A 17,755-nucleotide genomic window follows, 5' to 3' on the forward strand; every position below is an offset into this window, starting at 1 on the left:
CAGTGACTCAAACACTTTCGGGTGTTCAAATTAGACATAATGTGATTCTCATTTACAACAAAACGTGCAAGGCTTCTTAACATTGTGAATGGTATCCTGTATGTTTACAAAGTCCCTTGGCCTCTCAAATGCAAATTGGAGATGTAATCTAGTGTAAAATGTGGATTCCATGTACCTGGACTTCAACATATGTACTTGGGCCCCGTCAAACAAACACTCAAACATAACACATGGAAGCATTGGTTGTTTGTCGTGCTACTGGCGTTAGGGAAGCCCAACTAAAAAGAGCAGACACCACAACCCGTACACATAATTTCCCATTGAAGTCAACCTCAACCAAGCTGCACCATCGTTTACAAAAGAAGGCATAAACATGAGCACGAACTTTCTTATAATTATAGGATCAATAGTAATATCAATAAACATACCTTATCAAAACCCTCTTTTCTTCCAATTATCACATTTGCTACGCGTATTCGGAAACCGCGACGGTACACATTTTCAGAAGGTCCTCGAATTATTATGCTCATACAAATTCAAGGTATGCCCAAAATCAAGACATTGACCAAGGCAGAACGAAAGCATCGCAAAGAGGAACGTGCCAGGGTCTACCGTGATAAGTGAGAGCATCTCACACCTGCTTCGTGTATCATTAACATCGACTCTACTTTGTATTCAGAAATCGTGACTTGATTAACAAGCGAGCAAAGATAGGTATGAGGAGGTATGATTTTCCTTTCTGTGCTAGCTATAAGCTGAGGGTTATCCTCATAGATTCCGGGCTCGTTTCAAGGCCGAGCAGGCCGCCACTGACCGTGAACACCATGAAGAGGCCAAGGATCTAGCCAAGCGCAAGAATGATGCTAGTCAAAGTTCTAGGAAACTCGCGCAATGGCCGCGGAAGCCCTCTCCATCTACCTTCTCAAACGACAGTGATGGCGACTCGATTGTAAATGTCGGCCACAATGACCTAAGTGGCCAGCCACACCAGTTCCATGGCGACATAGAAAAGAAGTATCATCAAGCATTGCCACAGTCTACAGTAACATCATCAAGCCATAATTATTCAGACGACCTACCCCCTTCCTCACCCCCTTCAGAAGAGGACTCGGAACTAGAAGAGGACTCAGAACTAGATTATTTTGATACAACAGACAGCGAGCTTCCTATCGCCCCGTATGATTAGAGGTCAGGAGAGTGTATGAATAGGGGTTGGACGAGGGGTTGGACGTGATAAATTTACTTCAGGAACTTACATACATATAAATAGCCCCATTCGTATAGGAACATCCCTTACAGGTTTCAGATTAGATCGAATTGGCCTGATTGCTAAGAAAGCTATGTATAGCAAACTTCCTGATAGTATCATAGTGCCTGACAAATACTACTAGCGCTATCTACATCAACGAAGCGATGTGTTTGTTGCTGTATAGAGACTTATACTGAGATAGTGCGGCGCTCTTAGAACTCATCTTCTTCATTGATGCCGACGCGACACCAGCCACATACATAGAAGCCTCCGTACTAAAACAAGCTTGAGATGATGATTGTGAGCTTATAATAATAATTACTCACTTAGTGGCGTAAATTCCAGGTTTCCTGCCCCGGGATACAAGGTAGCACGAATCGGTATCTGGAATATTACCGATTCGAGCTTCAACCTCAGCGGGGGTGGGGATATAACCAGGAGATTCAGGCTCAGGAGGGGCGGCCGGTTGGGTATTAGCCAGCAGAGGGGCAGGAGCAGCGGTACGGTCAGTGACATGGTCTTGGATGATAGGAGGCAGCTGAGTAGCGAGTCCTGACACGTATATGAGGTGACTTTGCAATAGAGATTGCAGTGAGTGGCTGTAAAGCGGGCGGCTTTACTTGTTTATACCGAAACTTACGCGTTCACACCGAGATAGTTCAATCCCTTAATTGGGTAAACTACTAGGTACAAACGTTGTAAGATCAGTTGTCTCTAGTAGACAACTGATGCCTAACTATATAGTGTATCAATATTAGTAATCAAGTACTATACAGTACTTGATCTAGCCGTTGATGTGATTAGATAACCATAGTAGTCGAGATGATGACTATCTCGACTATAGATAATATAATAGTCGGTATGCCTTACACACCCCCTCTTTAGACCGATAGTACGGTCTATGAAAGCGATATACGAACGAAATGTTCATGTGCGTTTGCGCGTGAACTGGGATCATAGTCGTGCGACGGGTTATGCGAAGTCATTCGAGGTCTGACATGAATAAGATAGATAAATGAGGAAAAAGGGCGGAGCGATATACATCGCTCCGCCAAATGGTGGTGTGGATTAATGAGGTTGTAAGGGTGACGTGGTTGAACGAGATACGTGTCCCGCGGGTATATTGTCACCCATTATTCGCTCATCGATCTATGGGGATGAAAAGGTTTTAAATAGCAGAACAATATACATTGCTCTGCTTAGACGAGTACATACGTGTTGTCAAGGTAGCTTGAGTAGTTGCACAATACGTATCATGCGGGTATAGAGCTACCTCGATGACTAGCATGACATCGAAAGAATTGTTGAAGGTATTTGGGTGGAACGATAGCCATCGCTCCACCTGGATAATAAAGTCAAATGAAATAGCATAAAAATAGGCGGAACAATACACATTGCTCCCTCCAGATGCTAGTAGAAATGAATAGATTTTAAATATTCGCATAGATTATGCCGACGCTGGACCATGATCCTCCTCGGATGGCCGTGGGGTAGACGCATTGGATTCATCTTCCCGGATCTCCCCAACTTCCATAGGGTCACCTCCTTCCTCTACTCCGCTGGATTACGAAGTGTGTGACGACGTCATCGTCACGTCGGTATTGGATGATGAGGCGGGTACGCGATCCATACCATCGTAGTCGCGACCTTCGAGTAGTCATGGGGGCAGGTCACGTCCGGCAATTTCCCAATATCCACGCTGAGGTGCGTTAGGGCCGAATTTTTCGAGCTCTCGCTGCTCGAAGTAGTAAGACCGAATTAAGTCAGTCTCATCGGGTAGCTTCCATCCGTCCCATTCGGGCATTGCAGGCGGAAGACCGTATTGATCCAGACAACGAACTCGTTCGTTGTCTGCTTCATCAAATATTATTTGATGATTAGCGTCCCCGTTGTAGAGCTGGTTGAGGTAGTATACGCCGAAATTGTATGCGTGATCAATCCAATCTGTAGGTACTCCATTATGTATGAGTACCTCGGCGACGGTATCGACGTTTATGTCGTTGATGGATTCGTCGTCCAACAACATCGGTCGGAAATAGCAGACTCGACCAGTCTGCGGAGTATATAGACGATCAGGGTGTCGCTCGTTCCATTGCTGGATGAGGTCCCTGTACATCTGAGGTGAAGCCATTAGAATGGCAAGGCTTCGAGTGAACAATACGTGGCCGTTTCGTGAACGGCCACGGCCAGTTTCTGGAGGTCCAAAGAACCTAGCCAGTGCATAACCGAATATCGATCGACGATGAAATGCTCGTCGATAATCAAATTGGGTCCCGTATACGAAATTCTGCGACCCGGGTCGCCCATGCGCAAGGAGATATCGGCCAAGGCGGTCGATATCGAATAGGTCGGCCCCGGTAGGCTGCGCAAATCCCATCCCTTCTGTCCAATTGCTAGGGTTGGATACCCTAGCCGATGCCCAGTTCCTGGGTATTTCTGGCGTCCTTCGACGAATACTGTCGAATTGGTCCCCGATTTCTTCAGGATCGAAGTTCGCCATGATGTACTCCATAGAATCATCACGAACCTCCGGGATCACAGTCTGAGCTATGTTATATAGCTCAGTTAGCAATGTGTACGCTTCAAATCGTACATGATGGTGGGCGTATGTATCCTGGGCCAGTCTAATCAGCCGAGCCGTGCTTCGAGGAGTGGTGGGTAACCCCCAATGGGTAGCCCGACGAATGGACTTTTTCCCTACATCGCCTTCAAAGTCCACTCTTTTCAAAGCGGCATTAGCTGCTTTGATGGCGGTTTGCCCAGCGTACACAATGTTGTTACGTGGGTCGTGGAAGACATATCTTGATAACATGCCTCGCATTCGGTTGTCCCGAATGTGATCGGGACCTACTGGGGCTGGGTTCATGCCCCAGAAGTCGTGAATGATTCCTCTTCGACCTTCGAGGTCGCTAAGGTTGTCGATCGTCGACTGTGAAGTCGACGGCTCGTTTTGGGCCTTCTTCTTGCCCTTAGACTTCTTCTTACGACGAGGTTCATCGTCGTCGTCTTCGTCGAGCTCCTCATCAGAGCCTAGCGGTCCATATGCTTCAGGATGCGATTGGTCCCGAAGTACTTCAGTATTTGGGGGCAAGCGGCCTGGCAGCTGTACCCGAATTTGACCACTGTATCTCCAGGTGGTCGATTCGTCTCCTATCAGGCCGGTTTGGCCAGCTGGTGGATGCCAAATGGCAGCTTGCTGAGCGTCGACCACAGCTGGGTCAGCGTATATTGATGATGAAGTACCCGCCGTCGATCCTTGTCGGCGGTGCTTGGAAGCTGGCTCAGTTGATTGAGCCAGCGATGATGCCAGGGGTCGAGCGAAGTGTCCTGGGGTCGAGGAATCTCCTTCCCTCGATTCAGTAGCCCTTGGTGGAGACGATTCTCTCCTACGGGATCTTCCTGTGGTCTGTGTTTGAGCTCGCAATGAGCTTGAACTAGCGCTTTGTCGAGTTCTGGATGAACTCGACGCTCTCGATGGGTTGGTGGATGTTGTGTCCCTTGATGGCTGTCGTGCCTCTGGTTGTTCAGGTGGCGGAATTCCTACCTGAACGAGTCGTTCGACTGTCGATTGCAGTCGATTTAGTCGTTCCTCCATTGTTCTCAGGGACGTCTGGTGCCCTGAGTAGTTACGGATCAACTCCTCAGCGGAGTTGATCCCGACGTCGCTGTACAGATCCAGGGAGTTGATGATTGCATCACCAACCCCAGCGTTCCTGAGACGTCCTACATACGAAGCGATTCTCGCTTCGTGGTGTTCCTGAGCTTCATCGTGCTCAGTCATGCGACGTTTACCTTTGGTTTGGGGCGTCGAGCTTTGATCAGTCTCTGAGTGAGGCTGATAATGTATTGGCGGAGGATGCGGGAATCCTCCGTGAAAGGGGTAGGGTGCGTGCCCCATGTATCCAAATGGTGAGGCAGACGGTGGCGGCACCGTCTGCATATGTTGTTGGTATGCGTAAAATTGGTGTGGTGGCGGCATTGACTGCCACTGCTCGTACGCATGTGGTTGATTGTATTGCGTCGGTATCGACGCGAGTAGACTTCTATGAGGGTCAGCGGCCGTTTGCATGGTGACCGGTGTGTTTGTGGACGTTGCGACGTCCACTATATCTGCGGAAGTGTCCATTACGGACCCTCCTCCCCCACCAGGAACCGTGGACGGTTCCGATGAGGTGTTTTGGGGCGCAGAGCTCGACTCAGAGCCCTGCAAAGGAACTACAGGCGCTGGCACCTGCTGTGAGTTGCTGGGTGGTGGTACGGGTGGTGGTGGTGGTGGTGGTGGTTCAGACATGGGACGTGGTAAGAATGGTTGGGAGAAAAAACACTCGGAGGTTAAAAAGTACGACGAATGTAACCCGTCGAATAGTATAATTGATTGTCAGGGACGCGTCGTGATCCCGATCGCCGATGTCCTTCCTTTCCTGGCAGCGTGTGTACGCTGCCTCAATTCCTCAACCTTTTTGGCTCCTTGAAGCTCAAGGTACCTGTCTAATGCTACGAGATCCTTACAGATCTCGTATGGCTCCCATGTGGTGTCTCCCAGACTCCACCGAACTTCAAATTCGAGGCTACCAGCATCATGCCAGTGGCCGAGTATCTCGTCGACGAACCATTCATGTTCGTCGTCTATACCAAAGTCATATGGCTCGGGTGTGCTGCGGTCAGGGAAAGCCTGATCGTCCGAAGCCACATGAGGCCGTAGCAAACCAACATGGAAGGTCGGGTGAATCCTCCGTTTGAGCAAGGCTGCCGGCAGCTCCAACTTATAGTTGGATGTCTCAGGTCGAGCTTCTAGGACCTTGTAAGGTCCTATGAACTTCGGACAGAGCTTGCGAGCTCTGTCCTTCGGCAAATTTAAATTTTTCGTTGACAGAAAAACCAGATCGCCAATTTCAAACCGCATGTCGGTTTGCCGGCGCTTATTAGCTTGCCATGTCTGTGCCACGCGTGCTTCTATGATGGCATCATGCGCTGCAGCTATATTCAGCAGCGCTGCATCAGCAAAAGCCCGGACACCCTTATGGGCGCTATCTCCGATTTTGCTATCGCGTATCATTGATGGCATGAAACCATAATTCAGTTCGAAAGGTGCGAACTTAGTGGCGGCAGCTACACTCGAGTTTATTGCAAACTCGACTAACGGGCACTTATCGACCCAATTTTTCTGGTCGTGACTAATAGAAGATCGGAATATCTGACCGATATTCCGATTCATACGTTCGACCTGCCCATCGGTTTGTGGGTGGAACGATGTGGACATGAGAAGATCTGTGCCCAACATGTGGTGTAACTCTCTCCACCACTTGGACGTGAACTTCGAGTCTCTGTCACTAACTATGGACTCGGGGAGACCATGGAGGCGTACGATATCCCGTACGTAAATCCACGAGAGGTCAGTGGCTGACATTGTCGTGTGCACGGGAATTAAGTGCACCATGCTCGTCATTCGGCATAGGACTACCCAAAGGTAGTTATGTCCCTTCGCTTCAGGGAAAGGTCCGACGAAATCCATACCAATGGATTGCCATGGTCAGACCGGTATGGGTAATGAATGGAGTTCACCACTCGGCTTAGTGGTGGACGTCTTCGATATCGCGCATGTCTGACACGATTTGCAAAAGGCTTTACAGTCCTTTACCAAGGACGGCCACCAATACCAACGTCAGATATATTCCGATGTTCGTTGTTCGCCGTAGTGCCCCAACATTTCGTGACACCTACTGATCACTTTAGTGATCAGCTTCCTATCGTTCGGGATACAAGTTGCTTGTTCCCCAAGGTGCGTTTCCTTGGTTATCATTCCCTTCGAGTCGACTGAGAAAGCTTTGTATTTCTCAGGGTTCTTTTTTATTATAGATAATAACGGGTCGTTGGCTATCCCTGCCACTATTCGATCCGTTATGTCGTCAGACTCCATCCTAAATGGAGTCACTGGCTTTGGCATAGTCAAAGATTGCGCTAGTGTCAATTGCTGGGGCCGCTCTCGCCTAGCTGAGTGTCGTCGAAACTCAGCTGGCTGTTTTGGTTGAGGTATATCCTCAACCATTTTGTTGGCTGCCGCGTCTTCCATCTCGGCAGCCTCGACTTCACGTTGTTCGCGCTTGTCGTGAAGACGAGCGCTACGTCGTGGCTGTATAGTCGACATTGCTGCTATACGATCCTGTGTGAGGAGTTGTTCTTGTAACTCCTCCAGTCTCTGATTCGGCAAATCGTCCCCTTCTGGGTCGATCCTCGCATCAGCTTGCACGTATTCACTGGGGTGATGTCTCTCCCCAGGAAGGTCACTCTCGTAGTATCTCGAGAGACAGTCCGCTATTTTATTGCATTCACCCTTAATGTAGGTGATGCTATACTTATATCGTGACAGATATTCAAGCCAACGTCGTTGTCGGCTTGACAAATTCACCTGCGAGTTGAAAAACTCCAGGGCCTTGTGATCGGTGATAATGTTTATTTCATAACCGATCAGCTTGTCCTCCCATTTCTGTAGCGCCTCGAGAATCGCTAGAGTCTCGAGTTCATGCACAGCGTAGTTTTGCTGTGCCGAGGAAAATTTCTTCGACATAAACCCGGCTGGACGACAATCCATCCAGCTGGGACCTTGACCATACATTGATCCAACGCCTGTTTTCGAGGCGTCGCAGATGACCCATATAGGTACACCGGATCTTGGGTCAATAGGCCTGATCACGGGTGTCTTATGGCAAATTCTCTTCACCATTTCGAAACAACGATCGTGAAGCGGTCTCCAATGAAAAGGGGTACCATTCTGGGTAATGGACATCAACGGTCCAGTATATGCCGTGACGTCCGGCAGAAAGTTGGACACATAATTCACGAGTCCAACAAATTTCTGGACGTCGTTGTAGTTGCGTGGCACTCGCCACGCTCGAATACGTTCCAGTTTATCGTGATCGGGGTGTATTCCCTCATCATCTATCATATGTCCAAGACAATCGATTCGCTCGGCATACAGTTCTACCTTAGATGCCTTAACGTAGAGCTTATGCTCTGCGAGGCGTTCAAATACTCGCGCAAGAGCATCTTCATGCTCTTTGATCGTTTGCGCGAACACGAATATATCATCTAGATAGACATGTACGTGTATACCTATGTCGTCTCGGAAAACCGTGGTCATGAGACGTTGGAAGGTTGCAGGGGCATTACAATCCCCCTGCTGCATGATATTGCTTATGTATGTTCCCAATATTGTCGAGAACGCAGTCTTGTGTACGTCTTCTGTTCGTACACGCACTTGCTCGTATGCGTCTGCGAGGTCAATCTTCGATCGATATGGCATTCGAGCTACATCTTCTCGAATGACTTCTTGGTCTGGCAAAGGTGTTACATCCTTTACCGTGTTGTCATTCCGTTGTCGGCAGTCAATTACCGTGCGTAGTCGACCATCTTTCTTAGGAATACACATCAGAGGTGCTGCTTGGGATACCGATTGTGGCTCCCACCACTTCGCTGCAATGTATCTGTTGAGCTTCAAGTGAAACTCAGATCGCAACGAGTGAGGACATTTAGGTAGACGGTACTGGTATCGTTTACTTTCATCGATGAGATTAATCTCATGATTAACCTCTCGAAATGGAGGGAGCACATCGGGTGCTCCGTTCATCAAGAATTCATATTTCGTGAACCAACTTTCATGAAGACGTGGTAGGTCTTCCGTAGTGAAGACCTCCCCTTTTTTCCTTTCGATAGGCTTCATTAGTTGAGATTTTGTCTTCTCAACTGCAGTCGACCGAGGTCGGTCAGCTTTCCACTTCACGACTCCCATTTGATTTATTCTATCCTGACCATTCCCAATGGTCATAGCTTCGTGGGCAACCTCGTCTGTTAGGTTGCCAGGGTTGAATCCAGTATTCTCGAATGATGGCTCTACGACTGTAGCCATCAGTGTTGAATGGGACGTCATCGCGTTCCATTCGTTGGGCATTCTTGGATCATAGAACCAATCGTAGATCGCCCTAATTGTAGGGCGATCCCTTAGGTGAGGTCAATTGTCCTCCCCTAAGGTTCCGTCGTTTATTGATCCAACTTCCACTCGAGTACTGTTCGGGTGGTCCTCCGACACAGTCTCATCTTTATTATCATTACGCAACGATAGCCATCGCTGCTTGTCAGTCTCATTATCTTTTGATCGTGGTTCATTCGATCCGTGATCCCCGATTTTCATACGATGTTGACTGTACTTATCAGTCGTTCGGTGTTGTCGTATGCGTGAGTCTGCATCGCCGACTATATCCTCGGCTGGTATCGGGCAGCCGTCGACCATCACGCTGGATTTTTCGAAATCCAGCAGTACTCCATATTTATGCATAAATGGGGTACCTAAGATCATATCGTAGCGATCAAAGTTCGCTACGTCTAGGTAGGTGGTATATAATTTCCCACCAATTTCCAAGTCGGCTTCAGTACCGAAGTTGACAGTAGATCTACTCCCAACCGTTCCTAGTTGGAGTATGTGAGGGTCAACGAGCTCGTTGACTCTGATACCGGCCACGTTGGCGAATGATGGGCTCATCCCCGACGTCGTACTGCCAGAGTCCCATAGAGTCCATGCCTCTATGCCTTTTACATTTATCATTGAGGCCAGACATTGTTTCTGGCCTAAGGGTAATTGTGGGCGTATAATTTTGTCTTTACCCTTCTTCAGGGTGACTTTTCTGAACCGAACGGCTTTCGGTTCCTTTCCTACTTCGGTCATAGCCATGACCAAGTTGTTTGTATTAACTGAGGAATTTACTTCCTCAGTGTCTTCCTTATCCGATTCGTAGTCGGACAATACTTCTATATCTTCCCCATCCATTATCATGGCAAGGAAGTCGTCATCATCTGAGTAGTCGGATTCGACTACTTCTGTTTCTATTTCTTCATCCTCTGAATCTGAGGAATGATATTCGCTTTCCGTTCGTTCACTTTTAGCAGACGAGTTTTCGATGACGTCATCGTCGTCGCTATTCGCCTCTCTGATTGAGGCCGATTCCCCAATTACCGTATGAGCGGCACGAACAAATGATCGCTTGCTCTTATTAGGGCAAGCGTTCGCGTAATGGTTACCCCCACAGGAGTAACATTTGACCGACGGTGTGGGTCCTGACGGTCCGCTCTTATTCTGAGGCCTAGGGCCCGATGATCCCTGATGTCTTGGTCGATCGTTCGACGCATTTGGTGTAGATCGTCGCTCCGGTCGACGATCCTTAGATCTACTAAATGTAGGTCCTGTTGGTTTCGATGGGCCCAATGTGTGGTCCTTCGGGGTCGTATTGGCTCGTTCCGTTGCGAACCTCTGTGAATTGTGAGGTCGAGGAGTGCTATTCCTCGACGACTGCTGGGGATTTCTCCTGTAATTAGTATCCCCAGAGAACTTAGACGGAAGATTTCTACTATAGTACGAATAGACTTTCGTCCTACTCTCGTATGCCATTGCGAACGATAAGAAGTCTTCTAACTTGCTCATTTCAGGCATGAGACCTTGATTGAGGAATAACTCCTTCCTCATATCCTCAGGGAGACCTTCTAGGAAGGTCTCGATTAGTGAATAGTCGTCCGGGTGCACAGTCATACACTGCGCTTTATCCATTATGGCGTCATAGAAGCCTTGAATTCCCGTTCGGGAATTATATCTTATGCGTTTCAGTCCTTCACGCGCGTCGTGCATCGACGTAGACATCACGAATCTATCATAGAAAGCATGTATTACGCTTTCAAACGTCCGATCATATTTTGTACGATTGACACTAACTACTTGTCGATCATAGTACTTCTTGGCTTCACCAGCCAAGTAATATTGAAGGGTGAATATGCGAAGTCGGTCTGTGGCCGCTTCGCTTCCTCCCAATCCTTTGAGTGACATATCGATACTCAAGGTGGTGACAAAGTCCTCCAGTTCACCATATCGTTCCGAGCCTTTATAAGGCTCGATCGATCTATCTGAGGGAAGCTTCTGGTTCGAGGGTTTATATCCCTCGGGGAATCTGAACGGTTGAGAGAGGTACTCCCTCAATATAGCGCTCAGCTTATCACGCATGCCATTGTGATAATGGCGCGTTGTTTGGTTGACACCTAGAGGGTCAACCGAGGGCGGTACGGGATTCACGATAGAGTGACCCCTTCGTTGACGATGCATATTGCCCCATCCCTCGTCTGGGCGCCGCTCGTCATCGTACTCCATTTGTCGACCATAATTTTCTGGTCGTCTTTGGTGAGGAGTATATTCCTCGTCCTCATCAATACTCCCCACTAGGTCCTGCCACGATATTCTATTATCGTTGCCTCTATCAACCTTTTTTCCTTTTTGTTTGGCCGACAGTCTTCGGCCATTATCATCCTCTGTTTCCTGTGCTTCGTATGGACGTCCGTTATCGAAACGGATGCCCTGGTCATCTATACTTGACCATCCTCGTTCTCGCATGTCTTGATTCCGGAGTCTCTGTGCAGAGGCTCTCTCGCGTATTGCTTTGTTTCGGCGAGCAACGTCGTCGGCGGGGTTGTATATCGATGATGATGGAGGTCTAAGTAAAGTTTCGACCTCTTCAAACTTCACAGAGCGACGCTCGTCACTCTGCCGAGGCCTCACTGATTTTAATCCAAATGGTGACTTATCTTTATTAAGTCGCCTTAATAGTTTTTGTTGCGCGTCGAGGCGTTTATTGAACGCCTCAGCATTTTCGTTATTTTCTCGAGGGGCGAATAGCTCCCTCATAGCTATACTTTCGTCAGCTTCGACGACGAATTCAGACTCGTCGTCGTCCAGGAAGACGGCTGCGTCGTCGTCTTCCCATATTGTCCCCTTCGGCGTATAGTTATGTATAGTCTCGCTATTGCGAGTTTTCTTCAGGTAGGATCTGAATCCTTTTGTCGCCAGGGATTGGTACACCTCATTAAGCGGTGTACTTGATCTAGGATGCTTATCCGCGCGTACCGATAAGTATCTCGCTACTAGCTTCCTCAGGGTAGCTAGTATGACTGATTCAATAGCGCCGTCACTCATGGAATCGGACGGTCCGATTACTTCGGTTACGCACTCCTCAGTGTATAGCCATAATTCTGAACGACGAATCTCGTCGTGTACCTCGTGGGCTGTGAAGATCATATCGATCTTCTCATCGAGTGACATCTCGCCTTTAAGCCTATCAGTCAGGTCCGTCGGTGCTCCAACGGATTCATTTTGATCTATTTCTTGATGGACAGCGTGCTGTCCACCGGGCGACGGGCCAACTCCTGACGGTGCTGGCGCGCTTGACGATGTTTGGGGTGCAACCCCCGGTTTGTGACGTCCTGAGCCCGTCACATGTGAAGAAGACTCCCCAACGGTAGGCGCCGTTGGCATTCTGCTTCTTTTGATGTTTGATAAACTTTTTCAAGTGTATTTTTGGGTGTACCTTAGTTCACGTAGGTTGAACTAAAAAAATGTAAAGCGGGCGGCTTTACTTGTTTATACCGAAACTTACGCGTTCACACCGAGATAGTTCAATCCCTTAATTGGGTAAACTACTAGGTACAAACGTTGTAAGATCAGTTGTCTCTAGTAGACAACTGATGCCTAACTATATAGTGTATCAATATTAGTAATCAAGTACTATACAGTACTTGATCTAGCCGTTGATGTGATTAGATAACCATAGTAGTCGAGATGATGACTATCTCGACTATAGATAATATAATAGTCGGTATGCCTTACAGTGGCTTACCGGATATCGCGGCATTCAAGGTCACTAACGCATCAGCAACTTCTTGAAGAGCTACTGACACATTAGCAAGCGCGTCGGCCGCGCTGGGACTCCTGCGCTGAGACATTAAACGTCGGAAATGGTTAGGAGGGTGGGTAAATATCGTGCGGTATTTATCACTGCTCCCTTTGTTTTGATTTGTATAGTGTAGGCGCATGACTCCGCCGTGCTGATATCCCCAAAAGCAACTGTTCTCCCCTGACAATCGTCTCCTGAGAACAGTCTCCTGAAAACAACCGAATCACTTTGAAATTTCGATCCATACCTCTGGTCAAGTGGACCCATCTCCACGTAATCATAAGCCAGTCCATTTTCCAATCTAACCGATTCAGCGGCAACCAAACCATCGCGATGTTGTTCATTATTTGCTCGAGTAATCAGGCTGGCCACCTACGATCTCCTACGATGTGTTGAATACAAGAATGAGTTTGGTTCAATGGTGAACCGAATCGTCGCGATGTTGTTCCATATTTGCTGGGATAGCAAATTGGGTACCTGTTAAAATGTAAATGAATGTATATCGTAGAAACATTCCCAAAGCATAGCCCTCATATCACCTCTGGGTTGGGAGCGCAAGCCAGACCAAGAAGCATTCCTCAAGCAGAAGCTACCCGAGTTTTCTGAAGCGCAGAAGAAGAAGCGGGTAGCCAGGTTCTTTGGTAACGTCTTCGAAGCGTGGTTCAAGAAATACCCTGAACGCGACCTACTCTTTGGCGCTGAGCGGAATTTAGAGACACTGTCAGAGGAGGAGATGGAGACACTTACCAAAGCTATATTCCACAGAAAAGAGGTGAGCGTGGATCGGGGATCGTGGGTGGCTGGCTAACTCCTGTACAATAGCAATTGAGGTCCTATTTCTATTGGCACGCACCTAATCGCCATACTCGTGATGGCGTCCAGATTGGTTCCTCGTGGCTGATAGAACTCTTGACTGGGAAGCGTTCTAAAGGAGCTCCTCGCCAGAAAAAGCTCTTGGATGTCTATTCAAAGCTGTTTTATGATACGAAGATGCGCCCCGTGGTTGATAAACACATGCAAGATACGGGGATAAAGAAAAGCGATCCAAAATATCATTCTTGTCGGTTCAGTTTCCTCCACAGATTGAAGAAGGAGATGTGGGCCAATGAAACGGATGAAGTTCATTCTATGGTGGAAGAGGAGTGGAAGAACTTGACACAGAGGGGGGAAAATGAGGGCGAGGAGGAGTCAAATGACCTGGAGGAGCTGAAGCGCCTCGAAATGTAAGTGGTCTGTTGTAAATTTCCCAACCACTTGTTAGCTCACCTTGGAAACAGCGAAACCAGAAACTTGCCAGCCGTACTTGACAATGTCGCAAAGGCTGTGATGGAGCATACGGGATTTTTGATAACCATCCTTATGGGTGGTCTCCGTCATGACGGGTCACTAAACGGCACAGTGTAAGTACGATGTAGTATCTGCATGTGGCGAAGACTTACCCAATATCCCCAATGGCAGCATTCATAGTGGTAAAACAGCTAATGGAGGCCTTACATTCCAAGACACTATGATCAATTTTGAAGAGACTGTTCTCGACTCCTGGGGTCATTTTCTCGAACGGGTATATCGTGAGTTTATTCAAGTATTGTAGGAGGAACATAGAGCTGACCGATCTAACTCTGCCAGCCCCTTCAAAGGTGAAAGCCCAGGTCGACTTCTACCGGAAGGTATATCAAATCAAAGATACTGACAATGATTTGGAAACCGGATTAGTATGCACCAAGCTGTGGACCTCTGAAGGCGACAATGAGAAGGAAGACGGAAAAGAAGGTTCATCATTGGGGTCGACTGCTGATATTCCAAATGGGGAAGTTGATGCAGGGTCAACGCACAATCCCGCCATGACTACACTTTTGCCAATCCCCATCCTGACTCCCTCGTCAACTGATCCTAGCGGTAATTGTGCATTGGCCTTCACACAGCCATCACCCCCAATGCCAGAAATGTCAAGCTCAGCGGTTTCACTGTCTAATCTGATGTCAAATCCTGGGTCTGGCACACCAAACTTGACAACATCGCTTGCCACGGATGGTCATCAACCTGAGACTGGGAATGTCGATTGTACATCTGGCCTACGCATGCCTTTACCTAGCGAAGCCTTGTGGGAGCAAAACGGAGGATTCACCTCAATGACACAAGAGTTCGATTTCGCTATGGCCGGGTTGGATATGGACTATCCGACTGGGCTTGGGGCCCAGAATTATTCTGACAGTCATGCTGCTCTCCTGCAGCAGAATAGCATGCCTCATGGTGGAACTGATATGGCCTATGATAACATGGGGATGAGCAATCTGTATTGGCAAACGATGAACTTCCCTAACTCTACCAACGTTTCCGTCCCAGCCAACGACTATGCTTCGCAAACACCGTTTCATCAAGCAGTACCTACATTTCCCAGTACGACGAACGTCGTGTCGTTGAACATGGATAGTGACTGTACTGTTGGCCCCATCGATAACACCGACAACACCAGCACCAGCACTATGCCAAGTCAACCTACCACACCTCCCCTCGGTGCTCTTGCTACCGAGAGACCGAGTCCATCTTCCGGTACCAATCTCCCTTCAAACTCGCAACAAGTCTCCACAGGCACAGAACCGTCTAACGATCTGACACCTTCTATAGCACCTATACATGGGCATCAAGTAGCCTCGTTGTCAACTAACAAAGAGGACGGTGGCCCACCCCAAGACAATCCCAGGCCGAAGCAACCATTTCAAGACACCTCCAATATGAACAGAATGTTAGGGCGACTGTGACTGAGATGTCACAGGTCACACCTGAACTTAAGAACTATAGAGGAAAGTGACAAAAGTTATATTAGGCGTGAACCTAAGAGAACTCGACGGAGTCTTCTACATGTTTCTACCTACTTTATATACCTAGACTACGGCGCACAGACCAACTACCCTAGGTAACTATTTATATAATGACATGAGAAAAGAAGTACATATGAGAAAGTAGACTAATTATACATTTGACATGAGAAAAGAAGAGTGGAGTAAGAAGTAAGTAAACAAAAGTAAATTGATCATAAAAATGTCAACAGCACCAAACAAACCATAAAAGTGTCCACAAGCACAAACAACTCCTAAACCGGTAATCTACTCACACAAACCAATACGTCCCGAAGTAGTTACCTAACATCGCATCACATGGACATAGCACAAAGAATCCAGCTATTGCCCATTGTCGCGGCCCCCAGTATCCCCATCTCTGTATCACCCACGCCTTCTGCTCCTCATAGTCCCACATTGCTAAGCATACCCTCCCACACCGTCTGCACCGATGATCCGATAGGTTCCAACCTACCGGTCTTGCCTCTCTTCCTATAGCCGCCGCCGCCCTTCTCCATTGTACTTGCTCCGCATGGTTCGGAGGCAAGAAAGATAAGATTAAATCGATAAGTTCAATTGGTACAGTGACGGACAAAACCGTTGCAATGTTTATAACACCTTCAAAGATACTATTATAGCATGTGACAAACTAACCGTGACATTACGTAATTGACATCGTTTGAAAGCTATGCTTCGTGGCTTTAATTCGATAGTAATACCATTATGTAATTCCAAATATTCGTCGAAATACTGGCAATTTACTAACAAAGATGCATTGCAACAGTTTTGTCCCTCTCATTCACCAAGTACAAATCTCTATGTTTAGTACTTAGTATAGCCTCCCTTTGCCTTGATTGCGCACAGACCAACTACCCTAGGTAACTTTATTTATATACTGACATGTGAAAAGAAGTACGTATGAGAAAATAAACTAATTATACATTTGACATGAGAAAAGAAGAGTGGAGTAAGAAGAAAGTAAACACAAGTACATTGATCATAAAAACGTCAACAACACCAAACAAACCATAAAAGTGTCCACAGGTACAAACAACTATCTAAGGACGTAACCTTTCGTACCAATCCCTGCCGAAGTATGTTGCCATTACTTCTCCACACGGGCACATCGTAAAGAACCGGACCGGTTCCCAACGACGGAAGTCCGGGTTATTCCATCGCTGCAACATCCAGGGTCTCTCCAATACTTCGTCCCACATTATCAACGTCACTCTTCCACACACTACGCACCTACGATCCTCTAACCTCCATCCGTCTAGTCGGGGTTCTCTTCCGATAGCCACCGCTGCTCTCCTCCACTGTACTTGCTCCGCATGGTTCGGAGGTAGGAAAGAAAAGATAAGATCAATGAGCTCAATTGGTAAGTCTGTAGCTTGCGCCATTTTAGCAGTATGCCGATAGTTTAGCCTCCGTCGAACTGTAGCAGCAGAGGGAAATTATTACATAATAAAATATGTGACAGATGTGACAGCGTGACGCCGTGACATTCTGGCAAGGTTCTAACACAGAAGGCATTCAGGACGTGAACGAAAGCGTAAGTTGCATTGTGATGCAGAATTTGAGAAGGAGCAAGAAGCGCGAGAAGAGAAGCGAAAGAAGAAGCGTAGTCAAGGGGGGAAGTAAAAGGGGGGGGGGAGAATAACAGGTCGGAGCAGCTTAATCATCGTTCATGTTGATGCATTCGGTTCTGACTACAACGAAATCGGCTACTATATCAAGAGTGTCTGTATTACTGTAGTAAGCTAAAGATAAGTTGTTATTGCTATAACAGTACCAATTATATAAGTCAGACTATGCGTCTGATCAGTAGACGAATTCACCTCGCGTTATAAGTTACTACAACATCTCTCACAGTACAAATTACTACAACTCGCGCTAATACAGCCACAAGT

General features: G+C 47.5%; 5 protein-coding genes across 5 annotated transcripts; 2 read left to right on the top strand and 3 right to left on the bottom strand.

The window, feature by feature from the left end:
• Window positions 1-522: 522 nt before the first annotated feature.
• AGABI2DRAFT_141952 (hypothetical protein) lies at window positions 523-1,186 on the top strand (the record flags this gene model as incomplete). Its single annotated transcript, XM_006459349.1, has 3 exons — window positions 523-620; window positions 680-724; window positions 775-1,186. 3 exons carry the CDS (start codon window positions 523-525, stop codon window positions 1,184-1,186), a joined length of 555 nt encoding a protein of 184 aa, XP_006459412.1.
• A 385-nt stretch (window positions 1,187-1,571) lies between these two features.
• Window positions 1,572-5,540, bottom strand: AGABI2DRAFT_141953 (hypothetical protein; the record flags this gene model as incomplete). The annotated part of the gene is made up of 5 exons (XM_006459350.1): window positions 1,572-1,821; window positions 1,890-1,932; window positions 2,465-2,591; window positions 2,643-2,659; window positions 2,924-5,540. 5 exons carry the CDS (start codon window positions 5,538-5,540, stop codon window positions 1,572-1,574), a joined length of 3,054 nt encoding a protein of 1,017 aa, XP_006459413.1.
• A 183-nt stretch (window positions 5,541-5,723) lies between these two features.
• Window positions 5,724-6,032, bottom strand: AGABI2DRAFT_46242 (hypothetical protein; the record flags this gene model as incomplete). Its single annotated transcript, XM_006458789.1, has 1 exon — window positions 5,724-6,032. A coding segment is annotated over one exon (309 nt), but the record flags the coding sequence as incomplete, so codon positions are not given.
• Window positions 6,033-9,254: 3,222 nt separating this feature from the next.
• AGABI2DRAFT_116393 (hypothetical protein) lies at window positions 9,255-12,590 on the bottom strand (the record flags this gene model as incomplete). The annotated part of the gene is made up of 1 exon (XM_006459351.1): window positions 9,255-12,590. One exon carries the CDS (start codon window positions 12,588-12,590, stop codon window positions 9,255-9,257), a length of 3,336 nt encoding a protein of 1,111 aa, XP_006459414.1.
• An 857-nt stretch (window positions 12,591-13,447) lies between these two features.
• On the top strand, window positions 13,448-15,767 carry AGABI2DRAFT_116394 (hypothetical protein; the record flags this gene model as incomplete). The annotated part of the gene is made up of 6 exons (XM_006459352.1): window positions 13,448-13,481; window positions 13,536-13,780; window positions 13,831-14,231; window positions 14,286-14,408; window positions 14,467-14,576; window positions 14,635-15,767. 6 exons carry the CDS (start codon window positions 13,448-13,450, stop codon window positions 15,765-15,767), a joined length of 2,046 nt encoding a protein of 681 aa, XP_006459415.1.
• Between the last annotated feature and the right edge of the window lie 1,988 nt (window positions 15,768-17,755).

Source organism: Agaricus bisporus, assembly GCF_000300575.1.
Source record: "Agaricus bisporus var. bisporus H97 unplaced genomic scaffold AGABI2scaffold_3, whole genome shotgun sequence".
Classification (NCBI taxonomy): domain Eukaryota; kingdom Fungi; phylum Basidiomycota; class Agaricomycetes; order Agaricales; family Agaricaceae; genus Agaricus; species Agaricus bisporus.